Below are 25,163 nucleotides of genomic sequence, written 5' to 3'. Positions count from 1 at the left end.
GGATCAAATGCTCTTGGAGTCTAAATATCTGGGTTGGGTTTGGGTGGGCTTTGAAACTTTATTTTTTAAAAGTCTGTACTCTGCGTCTTTAATGTATTTGCCATGTGAAACATAAGTGGATGTTTCTTTTGAAAAATGGAAGATTTTGACTTCATGGTGTCTTTGAAAGGGAAGTGACCTACTTTGACAGGTACATTGTATTGTGGGCTGAAGGAGGAGAGTGGAATAACCTCTGCATCCCACAGCTGGGACACTGATCCCTTTGTAGTGCTACTGTTTGCAGATATTGCATAATTTAAATTAACTGATGTGATTAGCTGAGGCACTCCAGAGGTTATTTACCCTGCACAGTTTATAGCATGGTCAGTGTGTGTATGGAAATGTAAATGTCAGAGGGCTGGGGCACCTCTGCTGTGGAGACACCCTGAGAGTTTTCTTCAGCCTGGAGGAGGTTCCAGGAGGACATTTCAGCATCTGAAAGGGCTTCAGAGGAGCTGGAAAGGGACTTTGGATAAGGGCACGGAGCAACAGGACAAGGGCAATGGCTTTAAAGTGATGGAGGGCAGGGATAGATTGGATATTGGGAGGAAATCCTTTACTGTGCAGGGGGTGAGGCCAGGTTTCCCAGAAGTTCATTCTGGTCCCAATATGGAGCCCTGAGGGGCACCACCCTCAGGACCTTGAGCGTCAAGGTCCAAACCAAGAGCTTCAGGACTTTGTTCTGGGTCCAGGCCCTGCTCTTCAGGCTGGAGATGGGAATGTGACTGATACAACAGACTGCTCATAAACCAAAGTGCTAATTTATGAACTAATTAGGTTTTTATACTAGAGTTCTGTTATTTACAGTTCTGTCCTCCATGCGCTGATTAGTTACACACATCTTCTGAGTTACAGTTTAGCTCTTGTGTATCTCCAGAGCCACCACTGAGCAGGAGCTCTGCTCCTCCTTGCCTCCCACACCACTCAGTTACTCTAAGTTCTGTTTCTGGATCCTTTTTGCCACCGTAGTTCCATCCTTACCCTACTTGTTTGGGGTTTTTTTTCCAGTTAAACAACTCACCCAAACCCACTTTTTCCTCTTTGCTGCTAGTTTGTTGTTCCATCCATCTGGAAAGGAAAAAAAAAGAAAAATAACCTTCCTGGGCAGCCTGCTCCAGTGCTCTGCCACCCTCCGTGTACAGAAGTTCTTCCTCGTTCTGAGGTGAAACTTCTTGTGGTTTGGTTTAGCTTATGGCCATTGCTCCTTATCCTGTCACTGGACATCACCTAAAGAGTTTGGCAGCATACTCCTGACAGCTGTCTCCGAGATACATTGAGATATTTATATTTATATTTATTTAGAGATACTCAGATTATTTCTGGAGATCAGAGCATCACAGGATGGTTTAGGTTAGAGGGAACTTTAGAGGGGATCTTGTTGCACCCGCTCTGATGGGCAGGGACACTTTTCACTCTCCCGGGTTGCTCAGAGCCCCATCCAACCTGACTTTGATTACAGCCACGACCGGGACTTCCGCAGCTTCTCTGGGCGCTCTGTGGCAGCGTTTCATCACTCTCACGGGGCCGAATTCCTTCTCATATCCCATCTGAAAGTGCTCGCAGTTTGAAGCCATTCCGCTTCGTCCTGTCACTACATGCCCTTGTAAACAGCCCTGCCACACGCTTCCCGTCAGGTCCCTTCAGGCAGCGGGGACATTTAGCGATGGCAAGGTCCCGCTATTGCCACATTTACATTCCCCCGACCCCGCCGTGTCCCCGCGGCGCTGCGGGACCCGGGGGACTCCGGGCGCCCTTCCCGCGCCCCGCCCCGCTCGATGCGCTCGGCGCTGGAGCGGCGCTGCCTGCCGGGGGCGGGGCGGCGCCAAGATGGCGGCGGCGATGGCGGCGGTGGCGGGCGGTGCGTGAGAGCTCCCGCGGCCCCCGGCCCCGGCGGGATGTGCGAGACCTACTCCCGCTGGCTGCTGCGGGTGTCGGTGGCGCAGATCTGCCAGGCCCTCGGCTGGGACTCGGTGCAGGTCTCGGCCTGCGACCTCCTCACCGACGTGCTGCAGCGGTACCTGCAGGGGCTGGGCCGGGGCTGCCACCGCTACTGCGAGCTCTGTGAGTGCGGGCTGGGGCTGGGCCGGGGGGGCTGCGGCTGGACACGGCCCTCAGAGGCCACTGCGAGTGGTTCTGCTTGAGCGGGGTCCGGACTGAGTGAGCTCCGTGAGCCCTGCCGGTCTCGGCCGTCCCGCCGAGGAAGCAGCGCTGGGGGCTGCTGGGGCAGGGCAGGAGCACGGGGCAGTGGGACCTGGGCAGGGCAGGAGGGCACAGGGAAGTGGTTTGGGGCAGTGCTGGGGTCTGGGGGTCACGGCAGGAGGGCACGGAGAGGTGGGATTTTGGTAGCGCTGGGGTCTGGGCGGCAGTGCAGGAGAGTATGGGGAGGTGGGATTTGGGCAGGGCAGGGGTCTTGTGGGACAGGGCAGGAGGGCACAGGGAGGTGGGTTTGGGCAGGGGTCTGTGGCACAGGGCAGGAGAGCACAGGGAGGTGGGTTTGGGTAGAGCAGGAGGGCACAGGGAGGTGGGTTTGGGCAGGGGTCTGTGGCACAGGGCAGGAGGGTTTGGGCAGGGCAGGAGTCTGTGGGACAGGGCAGGCGGGCACAGGGAGGTGGGTTGGGCAGGGGTCTGTGGCACATGGCAGGAGGGCACAGGGAGGTGGGTTGGGCAGGGGTCTGTGGCACAGGGCAGGAGGGCACAGGGAGGTGGGTTTGGGCAGCACTGCGGGCCCTGGGTAGGGGTCTGTGGGGGAAGGCTGTGGGGTGTCGTTGTGGAGGTGTGGGGAGGGCAGCTGGAAGCTGCTGCTTGTCAGGCAGTGCCAGGAGCTGGGGGTGCTTGGCAGGGGAGGTTCATGGAGCTGTGATCATTGGGGCAGGGCAGAAGAGTGCAGATTGGGATTTGAGCAGTGTTGGGGTCTTTCAGCCCATGGTCTGGGGCAGGGGGCTGTGGGGAGGGGGAGTCAGGCTGTGGAGCAGTGTACAGGACTGAGAGGATGGGGAGGGAAGCCATGGGGCAGCGCTGGGGCAAGGGAAGATTGTGGGGCAATGGGTCTGGGTAGGGGTGAAGAGTTGGGACTGTGGGGCTGGAGCTGGAGAAAAGGAGTCTCTGTGGCAGTGGTCTGGGGTGTGGGGACATGGGGGATCTGTCCCTCTCTCTGGTTACAGCGTGCTGGGGAGGAGGCGATATGAGTACAGGAGGGGCAGAGGGGATTGTTGGCCCCATTGCTGAGATATTCTGAATCTGGGAGGGGGGTGAATTGGAGGGAGAAGGGGCATCCAGCCCCTTTTCCTGGTGGGATGTGTACATGGGAGGATGTGTGCTGTTGTCATGGCTCATCTTTGGGTCATCTTTTGCGCCCCGGTGCCAGTGCTGAGGGGGCTGTAGGGGCACAAGGGGAAGTGCTGAGGATGGAGGATGCAAGGCTTGGACTCCCTCCTGCATGGGGAGGGAGTGGTGTGCCTGGAAGTCCTGTTGCTGAGGTGCTCTGGGAATGTTTGTGAGAGGGGGGAGCAGTGGTACTGTGGGACTGGGAATGTGTGTGGGGAATGTGGGAAGGCAGGGATGTACTCGTGTGGTTTTGGAGGAAGTGGAGTTGTACTGCACAGGATGTGGGAGTGTGGCAGGGCTGCACATGGGAATTGTGGAGTGCAGAAGGGTTGGGTTGGGGCTGGGGGTAATTTATTGCACATGGCATGAGGTATGAGTGTCCTCCTGTGGATACAGAGAAAGAGGTTTGGTGGATATGTGGGGGACTGGACACTGCCATTGAGGTGGTACAGAAAGAGCTGAAGTGGTGGTGGGGGGCAGGATGCCCAGGGCCTCGCTGGATTTGGAAGCATGGAAGGGAGAAGAGAAAGAAGAGAGGCCTGGAAATCAGCCAGGAACTACTGGCTGGGTCACACAGGAGTGTGAAATGTGGGTGTTGATGGGATTGGGAAGGGAGCACCACTGCTGGGTCTGGGTCTACAGCAGAAGATGCAGTTGTGTCCCTTGGGACTGTGAGTGTCCCTGCAGGTACCTGCAGAACATGGGGTGTTGGAGGATGGGATGTCCAGTTGCTTGCTTGGTCAGTCATGCTGCCACTGAGGCCACTGAGAGGGTGGTAGGGGTGTGCTGGGTCTGGAGATGTCAGGAAAGGGTTCTGCTGGGTCAGGAAGGGGTGGGGAGGTGACAATCTGCAGGGACAGGGAGGCTGTCAGGGTCACTGCCGGGTCTAAACACAGGAAATGTTGTGGGGAATGCGGAGCAAGGCTCAGGCTGTCGGTGTGGTCAGAGGGTCATGGGTCTGTGTGTGCAGGCCTTTGCTGCCCTGTGTGTGGGGCAGGGAGGGTGTCCTGTGGCAGAGAGGGACTGCCAGTGCTCCTGCTGGATCGGGGAGTAATAGGAAGGAAATGAAGGGGGAACTCCATAGTGGAGGGACTTTGGGAAGCAGGGGTTCCTTGGAGAGGTGGATGTAGGCTGTGTGCCTGGGGAAACAGAGCTGCTTGTGCCTCCTGTGAAAAGAGTGACATGTTTCCCCTTCCTTTGGCATGCTGGAGAGCTGTGGCATTGTGGGCAGCTGCTGCTCCGTGTGTCCTGTACTTGTGGAGGGGAAAGTCCTGGAGAGCCCCTGGGGGGTCAGAGCAGTTGGGTCTGGCAGGGGTTGGGTCTGGCAGGGGTTGGATCTGGGATGGATAATTGACTGCCTGAAGTGCTGGGCAGGGAGAAGGTGACTCACTGGTGGTGGATTTGAGGGTTACTGTAGCCACCACCAGTTCAGAGAGTGTGCTGGGGCCTGGGGGAGGTTACTGGAGAGGTAACAGTGGTGGCAGCCCTGAAATGCATCCCTGGGAGTGTTTGCCAGTCCTTCTGTCCAAGCTGTGGGAACTGAGCTAATGAGGTGTCACAACCACAGGCGAGAGGAAAGTCAGAGACACATTGCTGTCAGCTGCTGGTGGGTTGGATGCAGGATCCAAGGAACTGTGAGGGCTGGGTGTGTTGGATTCCTCTGCAGGGGTGAATTTGGAAAGCGTGTGGAGCTGGGAAGTGCAGTGTGAGTGGCTTGGTCAGGAGAGGAGCAACCACAGCCTGAAAGTGCTGCTGGTGGAGGTTGTGTCCCTTCTCTGAAGAAGGGAAGTTCTCATTGTTGCAGGGATCCCCTATGAAGCGAAGTGATGAGCTGAGTGTACTTGATCCTGGCTCTGCTTCATCATTTCAGGAATAATTGACATCAAGTCTGACAGTGCCAGTGTAACCAAGCTTGGGAACGACTGTGTTCTGCAAACTGGATTTCTCAGGTTGAATAGCTTTACTTGTTCAACTTTCCTCAAATTTGAGAGCAAGTTAGTCTAGAAATGGGACTGTGCAATATTAACCCATGCATCACAGCAGCACAAGTACAGCTCTGAAATTTCTGTCCCTATCCACACAGAAATAATCTTTAAAGCAACTAAAGGAGACAAAAGAGAGGGTTTAGGGGGATGGAGTGCAAGGTGAAAAAGAAGCTCATCTAGGTTTGATCAGAGCTGTCCTTTCGTATGATTATTACAAATTCTTGGGAAGATGCTTGTGCTGCAGTGTTTCTAAGACTGGGAGGAAAAGACAGAGATGATGCAAATAAATTTTTTAGTGCTGAGGATTGGAAGTTTGTAGAATCCAGGTATACCTCTCTTTGGGTTTGCTTACTGAAAGTGGGTAAAGGCATTTTTCCCCTCTATGAGCTGGGAAGGAAGTACCACAAGTATCACAATCTTTCTGTTTGGGGTTTTTTGTTGTTTTGGGTTTTTTTTTTTCTTTGAGGAGAAGGGGAATATGCTGTGTTTGTGCCAGTGATGTGGTATTTTTTGTATTACTTCTCTTAAAACGATCCCTGTATTTCTTTCTTTAAAAGGGTTTGTAAATGACATCTTAATACTGAGCTGACATCTCCCTGCGATTTCAGAATTGTTTCCTTTTGCTCCTAAAATAAGTTACTGTACAAACCCAGCTCTGGATGAATGAGCTGAATTCTGCCATGGTTTTGCCTAAGTAGAATTAATTAAATTCCAATTGTAGCATCTTCATTGTCAGGGCGTTATCTCGGAGTCAAACCAGTGGGGTTTGAGTTAGCAGGGCTGTCAGCTGAGGGACATAATCTTTGTGTTCCAAACTGAATGGATTTACTCTGACGTTGTTGAGGCAGCGTGGTGAAAAGCTGTCATCGCTGCTCACGTGTTCTCTCACTTGCAGAAGAAAATGATGCCTCTCCCAGCTGGGTTAGATCTTTGTTCCAGCTGTTACATCCCATTAGGAGAGCTACATTCAAGATTTTCATTACTTTTCTGCTGTTGTTTCTTTGCATTTGCACTAGCTGTAGTTGATGGGAGCTTCTGTGGCTGCAAAGAGAAGGCAAAAGGATTTGCAAAGCGGGTTTGAGATGTGTTTGATGCCGTGAAATGCTTCTGAATGCTGTGTTGGGGTGGAGGAGAGGCTGAACTTACAGGGAGAAAATCAGGGTTTTCCTCCTAAAGCACACCATCTTATGCTGCTCAGATTTGTGGAAAGCTTATCAAAGGAGCACCATTCAATATGCTGTGTGCTGTTTTATCCTAAAATTTAAATTCAATATTTGAAAGCCAGTGTTGTGGAGTGTAATTAAGGTATCGGGCTACAAAACAAACTGATGTAGAGTGGTTTCTACGAGCAGAGTTGTGTGTTGTTATTGTTGGTTTTAAGCAGAGGTGAAAAGGGAAAAGCTCTCTGTAGGTGCCACTTGGTTTTGCACTCCTATTTCACGTGGTTTGATAGAGGGGTGGCAGAGCTGGTGCTTTGAGTTATCTGCTCTGGATTGTATAGGTTGGGTTCTTTTATACTGGGGAGCTGTCCATGATCTCCATGAGCTCAGAAATCTGCTTTGTTTGCCATGAATTTAACTAAGGTAGACGGGCAGTGGGGTGGTGGGCTATAGACATGCAGAATATGTCATGTTTAACTCTTAACTTAACACATCCAGTGAGGGAGTTCAGTTTCCAGTCTGTTTAGGTGAGTGGTGCAGTTCAGGGGAGGGATGAGGAGGGGAGTTGTCATTCTCACCCCCCAGAGTCTCTTTTTTCTGGTACATTGCTCTAAAAACCAGTCAGATAGAAGCTATTTAGCTTCTGTCACTGAGGGGACCTGGGCATATTTCAACAGGACAAATTTAGATTATCTGCTACTACAACTAGAAGTGTAATAAGCTAAATAATTCAATTTTTGAATTTAGACGTGGATTTTCCTCTGCTTTCCTTCAGTTTTCAGTGTTGAGTTATGCTTGGATATATTGTGATTTTATTTTTTTTCCTTCTGAAATTTTCTAGCAGTTAGGAAATAAAGTTTAAATGTTGATATTTAGTTTCATGTTGTTTGATACTTTTTTGAAGATTATTTTTATGCAAACACAGAATTGTAGAATATCTCAAGTTGGAAGGGACCCATATGGATTATTGAGTCCTGTTCCTTGCAGGACTACATTTTAATTATATATACATATAAAAATATTAATGACTGTATTGAAATTGGTATTATTAATGCAACTGCATTTTTTGTTAAAAGGCAGGTTCTGATCTGGTGAGCACAGTATTATAATTGGAAGGAAAAATTGCCAATATTGCAAAATGTTTTCTAAGGCAGAACTGGCTCCAAAACTGTTCCAGTGTCTGCACAGTCTCTCCTGTAAACTTCATTATAGAAAAGGGAGAATGCAAACAGAAGACCAATATTTTCATAGGTAATTGCCACAGAGGAGAGAATTCACCTGACATCACCAATTTATTTCTTTATAATGTCAAGTTTACCTCATGTGTTTTCTTTGGTTTTGTTCTTTTTTTTTAGTTACTTCATTCTTACCACCATACAGTAATAATCCCTATCAAAGAATTGGATTTTGAGGATCAGTTGAAATGAGCTGATTCCCTCTGCTGGTCCTTGAATGACTTTGTAACAAGGATCTATCCTGTGCCCGTAACATTCATTATCAGCTTACATTTTATGTCCTTATAACCTTAAGTGTTGATGTTTTTAGTCTAATTAACTTCTGACTGACTTCTAATATAAAGAAGGACAGTGTGGGTTTTTTTGCTTGACATTTCTGAAGTTACTGGGAGAAGGAGCAGACTGAGCACCAATAGCAAAAAGGTGCTTTTGCCTGACTGGTAACTACATTAATAGGACCCTTTTTTCCCCACTTAAGTGCATTTAAGTAAGGCATCTATACTTTCTAAATAACCTATTGTGCATGCTTATGGCTTTGCTGGATGAAAGCTGTGTTGTCTCCTTGAAACAGTTATCCTGGAGTAACTTTGTGTGATGTGCTGGAGCACAAGGAATTTGTGATAGAGCCTATAATTAAAATACCAAGGAGCTATACCTAATAATTTGCTGGTTAAAATAACATCTAAAAAAAAATCTCTTTTACAGCAGCTATGAGGGGGAATGCTGAGCTATTTATAACACATGTACATGTTGCATGGGTGGTGACTCATTAATTTTTCTTGGTATATTTATTACAGAACTGTAGTTGCTTCCTTTAAGAAACCTGGCATGAAACTAAAAGCTCTTCTGTTCTGTGCTTACTTGCCTGTTAAATTTTCACTTGTTAATATGAAATTTGGGCCAGGAAGGAGGAGGTGGTGGGGATGTTTGACAAAAGAAAATCAGCTATTCCTGAGACTGAATTTAAGGCAAGTGAGACAGTTCCTTAACTCCCACACCTAACTCCCTAACACCCCCTCACAGTGCCTTTGGATGGCATCAGCACTGGCCAGCTTGTTTGCTGGAGGGATTCTTGTGACTTTTGCAAAAATAACCAGGCTTTAGGAGCTTCTAAAAAGTCCTTTTCCCCACAACCCAGACTGTTGTTTGTAGGGGAGTTTAGTGTTCCATCCTCGTTCTGTTTGATTTGGTTATCCTTGTGGACAGGTTGGTTCATCTGCAGGTGATGCTGAGCCGTGGGGCTGAGGGCTGGATAACTTTCCACACAAATACTCAGCTCTGCCTGGATTCTCTTTGCCCATCATTTCAGTCTAGAGCTTTTTTTGGGATCTGTGTGCAGATTGCTCCTCACCTCGTGCTTGTTCTCACGCCCAGGGAAGCTGAGAGTGTCGTAGCTGCACTGCCATTCCCACAGGTTTCTGGTGAGCTGTTTTGAGACCAAATGGTCTTAATTTAGCTCTGCTGCTGCCACAGCTTTACCACTTTTGGAGCACAGTTCCCATTCTGGGAGATAGTGCTGCTTAAAAGCCTGTGAGAAAGGTATTTTCCTAGTTCGCTGTTCATGGGGTATAAGGAGGAGAGTTGTAATTTGCTGGATAAATTATTCCCACCTCCTTCTGCCTCTTCCCAGCCCTGAACAGTGATAGTATTTAAAGTGCTGTGGTATAAAGAACAGCAAGAGACTGGAAACCAAAGCTCTGAACCGTCTGTGATCTGGCACTGACTTGCTGTGTGACATTAGATTAATTATTAGCATCTGAATTTTTAAACTGGGGATACCACAGATATGTGGAGGAAAATAAGTTCAATATCCACAGATTAAACTTTTTTCTTTGGCATCATTTGCTCAGAGAGAAAGGCCTAAGACTAAATGAAACACCAGGAGAGAGTGTGTTACATGTTTGTCAGCATTCCCTTTCATGTGTCTGGCTTCTGCTATTTTACTGATTTTTTTATTAAGCCAGAGGGAGAAGAGAAATGCTAAACTGTTGAAATAAAAGTGTAAAGTCTTTATTTGATGAATAACCTGGAAACACATTTAATGCATTTTTGTGTTATGATAATTTCCAATTGTTAACTAGTTTGATTTTAAATACAGACATAGTACAGACCTGAAACCTTTTTCAAACACTTTTTTCACTGAGGACACTCTCTTGAAAAGAAGGGTTAACTGCTCCATCCTTTCATATCTCCGACAGTTGCAGGTTTAAACATTATTTCTAGTTTTCAATCAATCTTATGACTTGGCATTGTCTCTTTGGAGGCAAATGTCAAAGCTGTGGGAAAATTGAATCTTCTTTGGGGTTTTTTTGGTCACCTTTTGAACCCACTTTCTACATACATAATTGTTTCATGATACAGTTGTTAAATATCTCCATGCTTCAGTTACACTTAGTAGCTGCTTCTCTGCCACGTGTTCTTAAAAAGCACTTGTAGAAAGAATTCCTTTTTAGCATTTATCACTTGCTAATCATGTCAGCACACTTTTCTGGAGGTTAAAAAGATCATGTGCATATCTAGGAAAAGACCTTTGAAAAGTTTTCCCCAAGTTTTTCTTTTCACCTGTCTGTCAAACTTGTACCTGTTAAATCTTGACACCTTAGAAAATGCTTCAGTGAGTTCACAGGTACCTTCATAGCCTGAAGAGCAACTAAGAGCAACAACACGAAACTTCTTAGTGGTGTCAATTATCTGAATTTAATTTTTTAAGCATAAATTTTTCCCCCTTAATAAGTATAAGGGTCTCATAACAGCTCTGAAGCGGTGATATCCTCATGTAATTATGTGCATGCAAGTCTGGAGTTTGCAGAGCAAACTGGTATTATACTTATGCCAGATATTACACAAACACAATCTCCGTGGTGCTTCTCACCCTGCAGAGTTCACATTCCAAATACAGGAGGGTAAAACTGGCAGGAACTTGGTCTGATCTCCCTTTTAGCTGTGGAAAGAATTAAAACACAAGCGAGACTTGCCCGGAGTCACACAAGAGGCCAGTGTTGGAGAGCTGAGAATCAACCCCATAATCTGAGTATTATCCTTATCTTCACTGCAAGACTTAAGAAGGGAAATTCTAGAACAAAATTCTCATTTTCTAAACGTACCTGCAGGCGTGAGTTGGCTGGGGGGTGAAATTCATGCAGAGATGTGAGAACCAGCCCGCTCAGCTGCCTCAGCTTCCAGATAAACCAAGAGGAGATTAGGTTAAAGGACAAACAAATGAGCATCCCCCCATTCTCTGGAGCCAGGGCTCCACAATAGCCATTGTGTTCCTTCAATAAGCACAGGCTGCTTTTCCATAATTATTTTTAAAGTAAATCACAGCTTATCATCATATAGGGATGTAATATCTTCATAAGCCAATTCTACAGAATTGTAATAATTCAGTATATCATTTTATTGAATTAAAAATCATGCTTGGGGTTTACAGCATTGTTTTTGGGTTATTGTTGGTATGAAAAGTCAGGAAGAGACTTGAAGTGGTGCCTTGGCTGCCAAAGCCAGGTACCCAGTTCTCCCTCCAGAGGCCTTTTGAGGATTTTCCTCTATGAAGTCAGGGAAACTGAGGTACTTGAACTTCTGGCTTTGAGCCAAATACACTGTACAGCACAAACTGCATCCTCTGTTGGACTGTGTTCTTAGAGATCCTATTAAATAAAGATCTCAACTGCATGGCCAGTGAGGTTTCAACTGTGCTTTTTTTTGTGAGGAAAGCAAGGATTTTGCTGTAGAATCAAACTTGAATTGCCCCTCAGGAAATCAACCCTTGAAGTATAAAATATTCTCTCCTCATCAGACCACTACTTAATATTCCTCTCTTTTATCCAGGAGGTGTAGCTAACCAGTAGATGAAGTGGCTCATAGTTTATGAAGCCTTTAGATTTCATCTGGTGGAAAGATACATTGTGAAGGGTTTTTTTATATCAAGAGACTTTTTCTTTTCTCTCTGCAAACTACAGTCAGTTCAAAAAAATGAAATTGTTTCTCTTTTAGATTGAGGAATAATGTTTGATCTGGTAAAGTGCACTTTCTGCATCTGGGGTCATGTGGTGTTAATTGGCTGTTGCCAGGTAAAGCTGCCTGTTGTTGCTCCCTCGTTTGGGCTTGATTTGCTTCCTGGAGTGCAGTTCTTCAATGGTATGGTTTGAAACAAAGTGATGGCTCAAAACAAAACCCTTCTGAAAGCAAACCTGGTAGAACTGTGGTGCAGTAAATCCATCACTCATACTGGTGATGAGCTGGGGGACTGTCATCTCAAAGCATCTTCAGGTTGAATTTTTTCACCCGGATTTCTGTGAAAATATTCTTCTTCTGTTTTGTTTCTTTTGTGTCCCAGATGGCCGCACAGATCCAATTTTGGATGACGTAGGCGATGCCTTCAAGCTTATGGGGGTTAACCTGCACGAGCTGGAAGATTACATCCACAATATTGAACCTGTCACTTTTGCACATCAAATCCCTTCGTTCCCCGTCAGCAAGAACAACATCCTCCAGTTCCCCCAGCTGGGCAGCAAGGATGCAGAGGAGAGGAAGGAGTACATCCCCGATTACCTGCCGCCGATTGTCTCCTCTCAGGAAGGTGCGAAATCAATCCTTTGCTTTCAGTGTTGGTGTGTTTGGGTATTTGTGGGCATCCCCCAGCAGCTCAAGCTGTGCTGCCCTGTGGAATGGCTTGGGAACTGCCCATGGGGTGTTATCTAAGCAGGAGTGCAGAACAGGCAGCAGTGCAAGTTTGTTCTCTGCTGTTTTCACTTTCCTTCCAGATTAACTCGTGCCAAGAATTCACCATGTTACCCCATGTCATAATAATTTATTCTAAATTTTAAGTTTTCAGATGAATGAATGCTTTGCATTACCTTTTATGTGTTAGCCTCTTCCTTATGCATCCTACAAGAGCTTCTGTAATTTGGTAAAGGTAGAAGAAGGAAGGCTGGTGAGACTGGCACAGCATTTCCTGCTCCTGACAGCTGTTTCTTCTTACTTGTAACAAATTTCACCAAAAAGCCCAACCCAACCAAACAGAAAAACCTCATTTTCCAATTAAAATTAATTCAGCTTTAAAATATGGATATTTTATCTATTATATGTAATATTTTAGAGGCATTGTACTGGCTTTTAATTCTCTTTGTTAATGTTGATTAGAGTTTCACCATCACTGTTCCAACTGCTCCTTCCCTTTCTTGTCCCACTGAGGCAAAGGTTGAGGAAGCAGTGAAACCAACTATACAAGTGCTATGAGATGCAATTAACCTGGGAATTTTAACTGTGGCATTGGAAAAAGCATACTTGTTTTCTCTATTTTTCAGCTATATGAGACTTGATTGCTAATAAGATAAACCTTTAAGAAACATGACCTAGTCTGACTTGCCCTTTGAATAGTGAACAGCACACTACTGTACTTTGTGTGGAAATAAATATATGTAAGGTTGTGGGTATAAAAATCCCAGACAGAAGAACTTAATTTTCCAAAAGAGTGTAATGAACAGGTGCAACCTGCACAAGATACATAATTTAGAATTTTGTGGGGACAGAAGGGATCATGCTCTATTGTGCATATTGCTCTTTTGTTAAGAACTAAGATCTCAAAGTCTGCCTGTTGAAATAAGTATGAAAATGCTGCCCAGTGTAAGAATGAACATAAGCAACATCACCTTGTTGGGCAAAGAAATTCATTGCTGTGCTGCAGGTGTGGCATGGGGCAATGTTCCAGTGATATAGCAAGCTGTGCATTCGGGCTTTCTCACATCATGGTCAGCTAAAGGATGCAGCTGCTGTGAACTCCAGTTAGAGCAAGTGAAATTGTGGTCAGGAACAGATATCTCAAGAACAGGTACTGGGTTTGGTATGTTCTGAACAAATAAGCTCATTCCAGTAACAAGGTGAGGACTTACTCATCCTGGTGAGTATTTCTGAGGCTCTGTAGACTTTCATTCTCTGTTTCCTTTAGTTGTGCTTTATAGATCAATAGCATTTCAGTGTTTCTCACCTTAATACAAGGAATTGGATTCCAGGAAATGGAACTGCTCTGCAAAACAGAAATACTCTCTTAAATTGGTGAGGAGATCCTAAAGTCTCACCCTTGTGAAGCTTGTTAAAAGGGTTGTTTTAAAAATCTAACAATGAACTCTCTCAAAACAGGAAGAGGCAAACAAAATGTAAATATCATATGTGTAGACAGCATATATAAAAGAAGAGTACTGAGGAAGAAGACTTTGAGAAGTGAATGGGGATTTTAGCACCCCTGTTCTGGGTACTGGCTTTAGCCTGATTCTTCAGGAGGTAAACAGACACAATTCTGTCAGAGAAATCCAACATCTTTGAAGCCTAACAAGTTGCCCAGCAGTGTTGCAATTGTTTTGGGTTTTTCCTCTTGGAAAATCAGACTCTAAAATATGCAAGAAAAGTCAAATCCAGAGAGGCTCAAAGCAGCTGCAGACAAATATCTGAGTGTGGGGAGGGAGAGAGGAGAGTTACAGACTCAGCCTGACAATAGATGACATACAAAGAGAGGCTAAAAATTGAAATGGGGACAGTTGTGCTTTTTCTTTTTTTTTTTCTATATGTAACTTTTTATACTCTTTCTCTTGCAAGTTAGATCCAGGAGTTAGATTTTAGCAGTCCTTATAAATAATGTATGAATCCTTTTAACACCTGAAGCAAGAAGATATTATTTCCAAAGTTGGATGAGAACCAGGAAAACTTCTGATGCCTAAGGGTAGTGTATCAGAGGACCTATAGACACACACAACTTGAAAAAATGAATAAAATATTTTTTAATGGAAATTTAAAGGAAGCATTAAATACAGTTGCTGAATGCAGATTTGTTATAGTTGATTTAAAATATTTACAGTTGAGGACATTTTAATTTTGAATTAAGTGTTTTCTGAAAATGGTGTTTGTGCTCTGTGGTTTGTTTTCAAGAGGGATGAGGTGGATCACAAAACTGCTGTGTATATTTTGTTCTTTGTTATTCCAAGTAAAATTTGGAAGAAAAACTTATTTTTGAAGATTAAAGGAATGCGTGGTAAAAGTACTGAAGAATTGCAGAAGCCATTTAAATATTTTGCAATATTTTATAGAGTAGAAAAAAAATGAGGCTGCTCAGATTGTTCAGTCCATAATATTTGAGTTGCTTTGAGTAGACAATAATTAGAAATGGAGGAAGGCTTTGTGCTCATCAGTGTGTATGATGAGAATCTTTCAGTGACTTTAAGGAATTGTCAGCAGGACTCCTTATGTCCTGTTTTATATCAAAGCCTAGAGCTCAGCTTAGTTATGAATGTTTATTTACTGTTAGGGGTCAGAAATTACAAGTGCTAATATATTTAGCAATAATGTAGCCATGACTTTCAATAAGAAAAACTCTTTTCTCAGTACTGTTAATTTAAAAACCAAAGCAGAGTTCAGTCTGCGCCACGACCAGTAGGTGTTGCTACCCTCCTTCTCAAAAGTCCTTCAGTTCTGCACATGTAACCAACTTTTATTTCCACTTGCTCCAGAGCTGGTGAGGGTTCAGGCTATGCAGAGGCTGCCCAGCAGCTCGAGAGATATCTTAGTTATCATTGCCAGAGACTCCATAAGAGCAGAAAGCCCTTCCAGCCTGAGAGGAGCCATCTCCTTCACTGTGCTCAGCAGTAAGAAATTCTGAAAGAGCTCTGAGTGATTCCTGAAGTTGTGGGGGAAAGGGAGCAAGACAAATAAGTTTTCAAGATCTGTAATTTGTGTCAGTCAGAAGTTCAGTTCAGTGACACAAGTTTTGTTCCAAGAAAGCAGAAAATGTTTTCTTGCCTTAAATATGGAATGCAAGCTCTAACCAAATGCTTGGGCTGTGAGGATCTGCATATATAATTCTATATATTATAAAACAATCTGACTCAGTATTACCATGGAAAATGTTGGGTTTTTAGCAGTATTTTTACAAAGGACACTGAAGGGATAATTTTATGCCAATGTATCATGATGTTCGCTGTCTGCCTATTTTTAATTAGTCTCCTTTTTGTTTTTGAGTTAGTTTAGCACTGTTGTCACTAAAATGTCATGGTAAACTTGTAAGACAGATTAAAAAAGGAGAAAAAAATAAATTAGTTACAAAACATGATGGTCATGCTTTATTTCTTGTGCTTTAATGCAAGAGAACATACATTTTGCAATAATAAATCAACTTCATAGAATTTGTTGATTGCATTTGAAGCAAAACAGTATGTGCTGAAACTAGGCCAGCTGAGAAAGCCCAGATACTTCTCCACAGCTAATAATAATCACTATTACATTTTGTGATAATGTTGAGAGGCCTGAGTCCTGATGTTGTAAGAATATATATCATGTTCTTACGTGAAAAGTGAGGTGTGAATCCCGTATGTGCCACAGTGTCCTTATTTTTAAGATTCCTAGAATTAACCTGGGCTTGCTGCTTCTTTTTATCACTTCATTTAAAAAAATAATAATAATTTGTTTTTTTTAAAAAAACACTTTATGTCAACTGCTCTCTTTTTGTGGCTTTGTGAAGTCACAGGCAGTCCGTCCTTACTTCTCTACCTGGGAAACTGAAGAAAACACATTTGATTTGTTGTGCAATACTGTTCATAGTCTGTGGTTTTTGCATTAGACCCTTGTTATTTTCTTACACTCTCATTGTGCTGGTGTATGTCAGCAGGATATGAGGGAGAAAACATGAGAGCCTCTTCCCACTAGTTTAGGTATTTTCTGGGGAGAAGGGGAGCTTTTAGAGAGTCAGGCTCTCTCCGCAGTTCCAGCTGCATTTTTTTCTCTCCTCTTTTTCATACTACTTCACTCCTGCTCCTAGAGGTTCGGCTCCTTCTCCTTAAAAATGGTGTGGAAACAAATGTAATTTTTACCAGGCATTAAATGTTGTTGTCTTTCATTCCTGGTAAAGTGTGCCCAAGCACTGTCATTGTATTGCTGATCACTGAGTCAGGACAAGTTCTTGGCACAGTTTACAAATTCAGATTTATTTGTAGCCTTTTCTGTCAGAGCATTTTATTTCTCTGTCAGATCAAAGCATAAAATTGCTGATCTTCTTACAGTCCTGCCTTTTCCCCTCTTTGCTGCTGATGTGATGTTAGGACCTGTTACCTATGAAAATCTGATGCTTTCAGCCACCTGGAAGTGTGGAAACCCAGATGTCAGACTGCAGCTCCTCTCAGCACATCTCTAGGTTTTTTTATGCTGATTTGCTGCTGGAAATCTCGTTTGAATTGATGAGACTTGGGCATGCTGGTGAGGCAAGGTGCTGATCAAAAGAACACATTTTTGTGTCTAGGTTCTACCTAGTGTTGGAAGTGTAATTGTATAAAGCATTAAGCATCAGGGTGACAAAAAGCATTAGTGTGGAGCTCCAGCAGGAAATAGAATTTAATAATCGTCACTGCCCTTCAGGCTGGCAGTGCTTTCTGAGCCTGTGGTCCAGAGTGGAATATCACAAGTCGTGGATCTCAGACCAGAGTGATTTCAGTCTCTGGTTTCTCCAAGGGTTAAACAAAGCCAGTCCCTCTCAATTAGAATGTGATGGGCTTTTAAAGGGATCCTGAGGTATCCACTTTGCCATTTTGGTAACACAGGTCTCTGTGTTGTCATTTTCCCACCTTTCTGCCTTTCCCCAGCTCTAGTTTAACCCCACTGACAAACTCTCCCTCGTTCTAGCAGCTGCACCAATGATTTTAAAGCAGCAATGATCTTTTCAACAGAATTTTTCTACTACAGTTGGTTAGGAAACCACCACAGAATACACAGTATCCTCAACAGATACTGTGTATTCAAGCAATTTGAAGTTAAAGCCCTGCCAGAGTGTGAAAATTTTGCTGCTGGCTGCTCACTGTGCCTGGTTGCTGATACTCACAGGCATCTTTTGCCTGTGTGTGCAGTGTGCTGGAAGTCAGACTCTGATTGCTTTTGTGAGGAGCAGTCCTCACTCTGCAGCAGCCCAGCAAGGAAGGAGCAACAGGAGAGACAAAATGAGAAAAGGAACCAAGCTTGAGATGCAGCCAGAAGAAAGGCATTGGGAAGGAGCCAATAGGAGAGGCAGGTTTCAAAGGAAAAAAGGAAAATATGAGACAGGAACAAAAAAAAAAGTGTACAGAAAATGTGCCTGGTTTAAATCTTGCCATTAGACAGAAAAATAATTTTTCTGGAAGGCGTGCTGATAAAGCTGTAGTTGGGAGGACAACTGTATCTCTACCTTTTCTTAAAAAGTTGTGTCATCATTGAAAGCATAATTTCCAATGAAATCCTGCAAGAAAGGATTTAATGAAGTTTGGGGTTTTTTTTTAATGTGGAGTTAAATAGATTTTCACAGGAGAGCTACTTTAATTTGCAGCACTTGGAGAAAAAAAAAAGTCAATGTAATAAGTGCCATAGTAAAACTTTATCTGTGGCAGGAACTAGCTCACATAGCTGGGATCCGTAGACTCAGAGACAGACACATGCATTACTTTATATTGTCTAGGAGACTAGTACCTAACTTCTAATAATTCATGTCTTTGGAAAAAAAACCTGAAAACTCATGCTATTTTTTAAGAAACTTAATGGCAACTGGAAGTGGGGAATGGAGGACACAGATTAAAAAAGGGGTTTTTTAATTGTAGGAGAGGCTTGTGATGAATTTTCATGTTTTTAGGGTCTTTTAAGTGTTTTATCCCTCAAAATGAATAAAGCAGGTGGAACCTGGCTATATAAGAAGAAGCAAATCAGGAAATAAATTTTAGGAAGATGCTGCCTCCATTTTTTTACAATTAATAGCAAGGAGTTAGTAAAACTAACTATAAAAATTCAGCATTGTGAAAATTTATTGGTTTAGCTTCTTAAGCTATCTAGTTTTATTGCTGCATATAGCAATTGAAATGAAGCTAATGTGACTTCAAGAGGATATCATCCTTTTAAAACCTTCTCACAAAGATTTTTCTGTTTTTCAGACCTGTTTAGATAACTTACAAGTTAGTGATTCTTAAGGATTCAAAAATAAAAACTGCAAAACACAGAAGTTGCCAGATAAAGGCCAGCCTTTTGCAGTAAATTATTTACATGGAATGGGAATGAAAGTCATGGATCCTTTCACTGCATTGTGATGTGCAAATTGCAATTTTGGTTTGAATAAAACTGGAGGAGAAAATGGGACTTTGTGATAAAAGGATTCTATTGTCTTGTGTATTTTGAACAGAAATGCTGTCATGATTTTAATTTCCTACTGATCCTTTTTCAGCAAAACTTTTGTCACTTGTCTTGACTCGTCACGTCAGATCAGTTTTTTCCCTTTTCTGACAATGTGTGACTTTGTTTAGTGCCTGTCTTGCTTCCTGCACTGTCTACTGCAGCTATGCTCGAGGATTTTATTTCAGCTGGATTATCAGACACCTTTGTGTCTTTGAAAGCATAAGTTTCAAATTAGATTATCGTCTGATAGCTGGGTGTTACTGTTCTTGGGCTTTCAGACTTTCCCTAACTGCCCTGAATATTTTTGGGGACTTGAGGGTAGAGAGTGGGAAATGGAAAGTCTGCCTGATTCTTTAAGCAGGATAAAAGAGAAGCACAACTGGCCTATTTTAAGAGCTGACCATGTAACTTTATTATTTTTCAGTGTTTTCACTTCGTGCAGGACTGTTTCCTATTTTTCTTTAATCAAATACTTTTCTTTCTTTCTCTGACTTCTGCCACCAAGGATGCTTTAACTTAATGAACATCTTAGTGATTGCTAACAATTCCTGGCACTTTAAAAACAAAAATCATTTTACCTACTGGGAGCAAAGCCACAAATTTGATTGTTACCTCCCGGAATGGTAATTTGTGCCAAACTTCTGGAGAAATGTCTCAGTCCAAGCAAACCTTAATTTTGTACTAGGATGCAGAAGCAGGACATGTTGGTTGAGATCTCATACGTGTGTCTGATTTTGAGACATGTGGCCTTAAGCAATGCCAACATCCTCCTGCTACTTAATAGCAACTGTGGCATTTACCTGGACACAGGGAATGATTCATATCTGGAATTCAGGATTTGACCCTCCAGGTGGTTCTGAATAACACAACTGCCTAGAGGACTGTTACTTGCAGAGTAACTTTTCTCAGTTTAACACCTCTGAAGTGTCTGAAATGTTTCTTAACTCCTGTGAAAAATATCCACGCTTGGAGCTGTTTGGGAACACTGCTTGGTATTTTGTGCACATTTTCAAATGTAGCTGAGCCTAACCTTGATCTCAGCATCAGAAAAATAACATTGTCTAGACAAAGATCACAAGTGGATTACGGGACCCTGTATCTCTCTTGCACTAATCAGGGGAATGACTCATTATAAACTTCTGCATGTGGTACAGTCCAGGTTAACACTAAGGAATTCTGCCTTCTAAGTTTTAAAATTATGACTAAGAAAGCTCATTTGAATTATTTGTCTTTTGCCACACACAGATAAGCACTTTTACTTTACCATACAGGTCTTGAATTCAGTGTCTTCTTAGAATTAGGGTTGGAAAGGACCACAGAGATCATCTTGTTCCAGTCTTCACCTTTGGTTCATGCTCCTGTTTTCTCCAGCTCTCAGCTAAAGAGAATGCTAGTGCCTGGGTAAGTCATTAGGAAGGGATAACTCATTTTTATGTGTAGGCAATTCCAGTTAATTTTGCAAGACTGGGAGAAATGCAGGACTTGGATGGATAACAGGGAGAGTTCAAATGCGAAGACATTTGGAGACATGACCCTGGTTCATACAGACAGATGCTTGGATAATTAAAGTTCATCTTCAGCTGTGTTTTTTCGGAATCTTTCATTTTTGTAATTGCGCTCATTAGAAACATTAATGGTTTTCTGATGACTTGACAAGACAGTATTTTTCTGTATTTCTCTAGTTTGGATTCTGTTTCTTTGAAGAGCATGACTGGGTAAAATGTAACCCTGTGTGCATGTTGTGTATAAATGTGCATTGTTTGGGTGGGTTAAGCAAAGCCTACCATAGCATACCTGTGTTTTTGAGGAGCAATGTTCAACTTGAGCAGGGCTGGATCTGGCTTGTACTTAGCCCAAGGCTGGAAAACAGTGGGTCTTCAGGTGGTAACACAGTAAGTCACAAATTTCTCTGACTTGGTTTGAGATTAATTTTTCGGTGATGGTTATGAGCGATGACGCCACGCTGCCAGGGGTGGTATTTTATATGGAGAGATAAACTGAAGTTCAGCTCTGCGTGTGTGTGTTTGAAAGAGGTCGATAACAACTTCAATGGCCTTTCTTCTGGCCACTTTACAATCTGCAGCATTCTGCTTAATTTATTTTCTTTGGTGAACTTGTTTGCCCTCCGCATTCTCGCTGTTGATGTCTGCTGCTTTCCCATTCCAAAGGGTTGTGTTAAAGGAAGGTTCTGTGTTTCATGTGTATTCCTACAGTTGGGATGGAGCATACTTTTCTTCAAACGTTATGAGCTCTTTTCCCTGAGGGGAGGAGGATGGTACAGATTCTGGGTGTCTGAGCAGTACAGCTTAACAGATTGGCCAAATAATCCATCCTGAACTGGAGAGTGAATAATTTTAATACCCCTTATCTTGCATAGATTTTTATGGATATTCATCTCAGCAAATGAACTTTGCATTTCTAAATATTTAGAGCAGCATGTTCATTCAGGCACAGCATATTTGAATCTTAATATTCTCTGAGTTTCTCCATGTTTCTCTGGGTTTCTGTGCATGTGGGACTTTGGTTCCAGGCTTATTTAAACAAATATTTTGTGCTTGTGTGTGGACAACGCTAATTACGTCTGACAGTCACAATTGGGAATAGCATGGAGGAAATAATAGTTCTTGACCAATTGCTAAAATACAGGAAGTCCCAGTGCCATAGGAAGGGAGAGAAACTCACTTCTCATTTCCTTTGGAGTCCAGTGTGTTCAGATTAACTTTAAAGGGAGCTGAGGTGCAGCTCTAAGGATTTAGGCTTCAATCGTGTGCTCCCTTCGTGTGGAGCCCGTCTCAGCAGGCAGCAGGGCACCGGCCAGGAGAGCTCTCAGAGCTCAGCTGCTGGCGATCCTATTGCAAATTAAATATGAAACAAGGATGCGTTTGGTTTTGCACGGGAAACTTTTTAACACAGTCTTTTTAACACAAGGCTTTCTCTCTGCTTTGAGTATTTTAAATCACAATACTGCTGGAGGTGGTAGCTCATCTGTAATCTTTCAGAAATAACTTGTTTTCTTTCGCTGTTTTAAAGAAAATCAATGATTTTTTTACCATACAGTTTTAATTTTCTGTATTACAGGCTTAGCATGTTCAGAACAGCAAAGTTTACATTCAGTTACCTTTTATTGGGGTGCGTGTAAAATATTCTACAACTATTTTCAGTGTGATTAAAACATGTACAAATATTCTTTAGGGTCTTTTAATATAAAAGGTACAGTTAAATATCCTTGGACAGGGATCTTGAGTTGGGATATTTTGGGGAAGATTTTAAGAAGCTTTAGAATTACAAGAGAAAATCTTTTTGGATTTTGGTAAGATTTAGCCATCTGTTTATCCTCCTGTAGCATCAGACCTTAACTTTTCTTTCCAAAGTCCTTAAAACCGTGCTAGTAATTCACACTGGTTGTGATGAGCTGGAAAAACAAGGTGGAATTTTACTGAGATGCTGTTGCTGTTCAGTTACAAACTCCAGCATGTGAAGGGTTTGTCACAATATTGTGTATATTGACACAATTCAGTACTTTTTTAGGACTCTTGGGGAAAGAAACCTTTGTGTGAATTAAAAAGTGATAAGTATCTTAAAGCTGGTATTGCAAACAACAAAGTTCCCTCAGATGAGCTGATTTTCACAGAATACACTTTATGCTTAGTATCTGTTTAAAATTTCCAGTGATTCAGGCTGAAACATTGAATTTCCTCAAAACCTCAGTTTTACAAGGAGCACATCTATTTAGGGAGTTTTTCCTTCACACAATTATCCCTTCTGACGTGAGCTCACCGAGATGAGCTCCTTGCAGGTATGTCTGGACCACCTCTGTTGAGATGAGCTCCCATCACATCTTCTAGGTCCCCTGGTGGAATGTCACACAGAGGGGATGCCTGGATACAGTTGTGGTCCGAAAATCTAACCCTGCTCCCTGGCCAAAGGCAAAATGTTCCCTCTGTAGTGGAAAGTGAAGAATGTCAGATGAAATTGGAGGTTGAATTTTGCAGTATCTGTTCCTATGCCCTGAGTGTGGGATGTCTTCTGTGCCCTGCCATTGTGGGCTAAGATTTTCCTAGGTCACAGGCTGAGCCAAGCAGGGCTGCTGCAGGACTCCTAACAGGAGGCACCCAAGGCAATCCAGTGAAGCAGGAAACTGTGTTGATTAATAGATGGCACTTTATAAGAGGCTCAGTCTGCTGTTGAGCCTGGCATATTTCAAATGAGATGAAAAATTAAGTCCTTGCCACTTGTGGTGATTAAAGCCTCGGTGGCTCACTTTTCAAGAGTAGCATGTGAACCCTGCTGGCGTGGTTCCAGTTGGGTTATAGAGTTCTGCCAACCTAAATGCCCCAAGCAGTTTCAAATTCGTGGAGGAGAAACAGCTCAGTGCTGTTCTGTGCCGCCAAGTAGCCGCCACATCCTCCCACCACAATTCCTGTGTTTCAGCAGCAATTGGAGGGATGCTGTGCTGCAGGCAGTCCCATTCACTGAAAGCATCCAGCAAGCCTCTATTTATTTTTTTCAGGGTAAATCCAGCAGTGCATGTGTGTTTTTTAGCCTGGTGTTACACCTGTGTGTGTGAGTGATGATAAATAAGTGCTAGGTTGTTATGCTCTTTCACGACAGGGAATAGAGCCCGTCCTGGTGTCAGATCTGTGTTTGCAGAGGAGAGAACCATGTTTGATCCAAAGGTGCTGCCAAGACAGTGAAGAAACTGAGACAAAATTTTTTAATCTCAATAATTTTCTTTCTTTCTCATGTATAGAAGGGCTGATTCTGTACATAATATAGAGACAAAGGACCATGTGGTGTTTTTAGCAGCCAACGTATAGAAAAGGTGTGGACTCACAGAGTGATTAAATGCTAAGAGCCAAGCAGATGGACAAGACAACTTGTTACAATCTGCTGTGAAAGGTGTGGGATGTGGGAAGGTGATGCTGGCAGTGCCACCAGAAGAATGCAGTTGGGGTTAAATAACTTCCATAGGATTTGTATAAAATGGAATCATTCTTATCAGCCCCTGGTGGAATGGCCAAGGCTCGTGCTGCTCTCAGACTCCAGTGTTACACATGTGCTTGTGCTGTGCAGTAGCTTTGGCCTTATCTAAATGGAAAACCCTTTCCAGCTTGAGAACAACTTAGCAACTTTTTAATATCAAAAAGGGCACATTATACACAACACATGTACAAGACTCAAAGGAACATGTATGCTGCCTAAAGTTTTTGGAGCTGGCGTGTGTGTGTTAATCTCCTGAGAGTTCATTGCTCCAAGCTTTTATCAGGAGCAAAGGGAGGCAGAGCTGAAGACTTCTATGCACTGCCACTCCATCTGAAAGAACCAGCTCCTTTTTCCTTACTTCAAGGCAAAGAAGTGTGTGTACATCGTTCCTATCAATGCAGTCACAGGACTCTGACTTCCTTTTTAAGTGAAAATAAATGAAAATGTTCTCACTCTATTGTTAAGTGGCGAAGGAGCTTTCTTGTACAGCCTCATTGTCTTAGATCTGTTTCTCAGTGGAGCACATCTTTGCATTAAGCTGTTATTACCTTTTAATGTCATTTGGAAGAGACAAAATATACTGGTAGTCTCTTAAGGGGAAGACTCTAGATGCTGGTTTTCTGAGGAAAAGCTTAGATGTGGATTAAAAACCTGCTTGCTTTTTTTGCTTGTCTCAAGCTGACTGCAGCTCAAACTCCTCAGAGTTACTGCAGCCTCTCCACATCCAGTTTTGCAGTTTCTTTGCTGCCTTAATTGGTGTAAGTTTGGCTTTCCCAGATAATCTTTTCTAAAAGGACAAGTGAGATGGGGGAACAAGCGAGCTCCAGGGGGAGAGATCCCAGCAATAAGTCCTGTCCACTTAGTATCAAATTAACAGGGGGAGAACACCACAGTGATCAGGTAACACCTAAACACTATTCTCCAGAATTAGATGACTTTGTTTCCTTCCCTGCATTTGTTGTCCCAGCATCCTGCAGAGGTCAGGGTTGCTTTTTGAAGAGCTGCATTAGTGCCATTCTCTCTGGGAAGGGTAGGTCATTCCTTTCTGTGTCTTTAGGAAGGAGCTGTAACCTTGTCATTTTAATGAGCCAAAGCTTTGTTAAACCTGGAACCTTTCCTGGTCAGAGGTACATGGTACATGAACATATCTAAGGCAGCTCAGTCTCTGTAAGAAGCAGTCTGCAAGGAGAAGTCTCGCTTCCTCATGCAAAGAGACAAATTCTTAATTACCACGGAGCTGACAAAGAATGACATTTGGCAAAAATCCAGAG

At 43.3% G+C, this 25,163-nt stretch overlaps 1 protein-coding gene across 1 annotated transcript in view; it reads left to right on the top strand.

Moving 5' to 3' along the window:
• The first annotated feature begins 1,840 nt into the window (after nt 1-1,840).
• Nucleotides 1,841-25,163, top strand: part of TAF3 (TATA-box binding protein associated factor 3) — a 113,562-nt gene continuing 90,239 nt past the window's right edge. Inside the window, exons 1-2 of the mRNA XM_063397068.1 lie at nt 1,841-2,100; nt 12,080-12,322. Of these exons, the coding sequence (XP_063253138.1) occupies nt 1,935-2,100; nt 12,080-12,322 (409 nt within the window). The 5' untranslated portion in view covers nt 1,841-1,934. The remainder of the gene's footprint in view (nt 2,101-12,079; nt 12,323-25,163) is intronic.

Source organism: Prinia subflava, chromosome 4 (genome assembly GCF_021018805.1).
Source record: "Prinia subflava isolate CZ2003 ecotype Zambia chromosome 4, Cam_Psub_1.2, whole genome shotgun sequence".
NCBI classification, from domain to species: domain Eukaryota; kingdom Metazoa; phylum Chordata; class Aves; order Passeriformes; family Cisticolidae; genus Prinia; species Prinia subflava.
The sequence above is the reverse complement of the archived record's forward strand: the minus strand, read 5'-3'. Positions and strand labels throughout refer to the sequence as shown.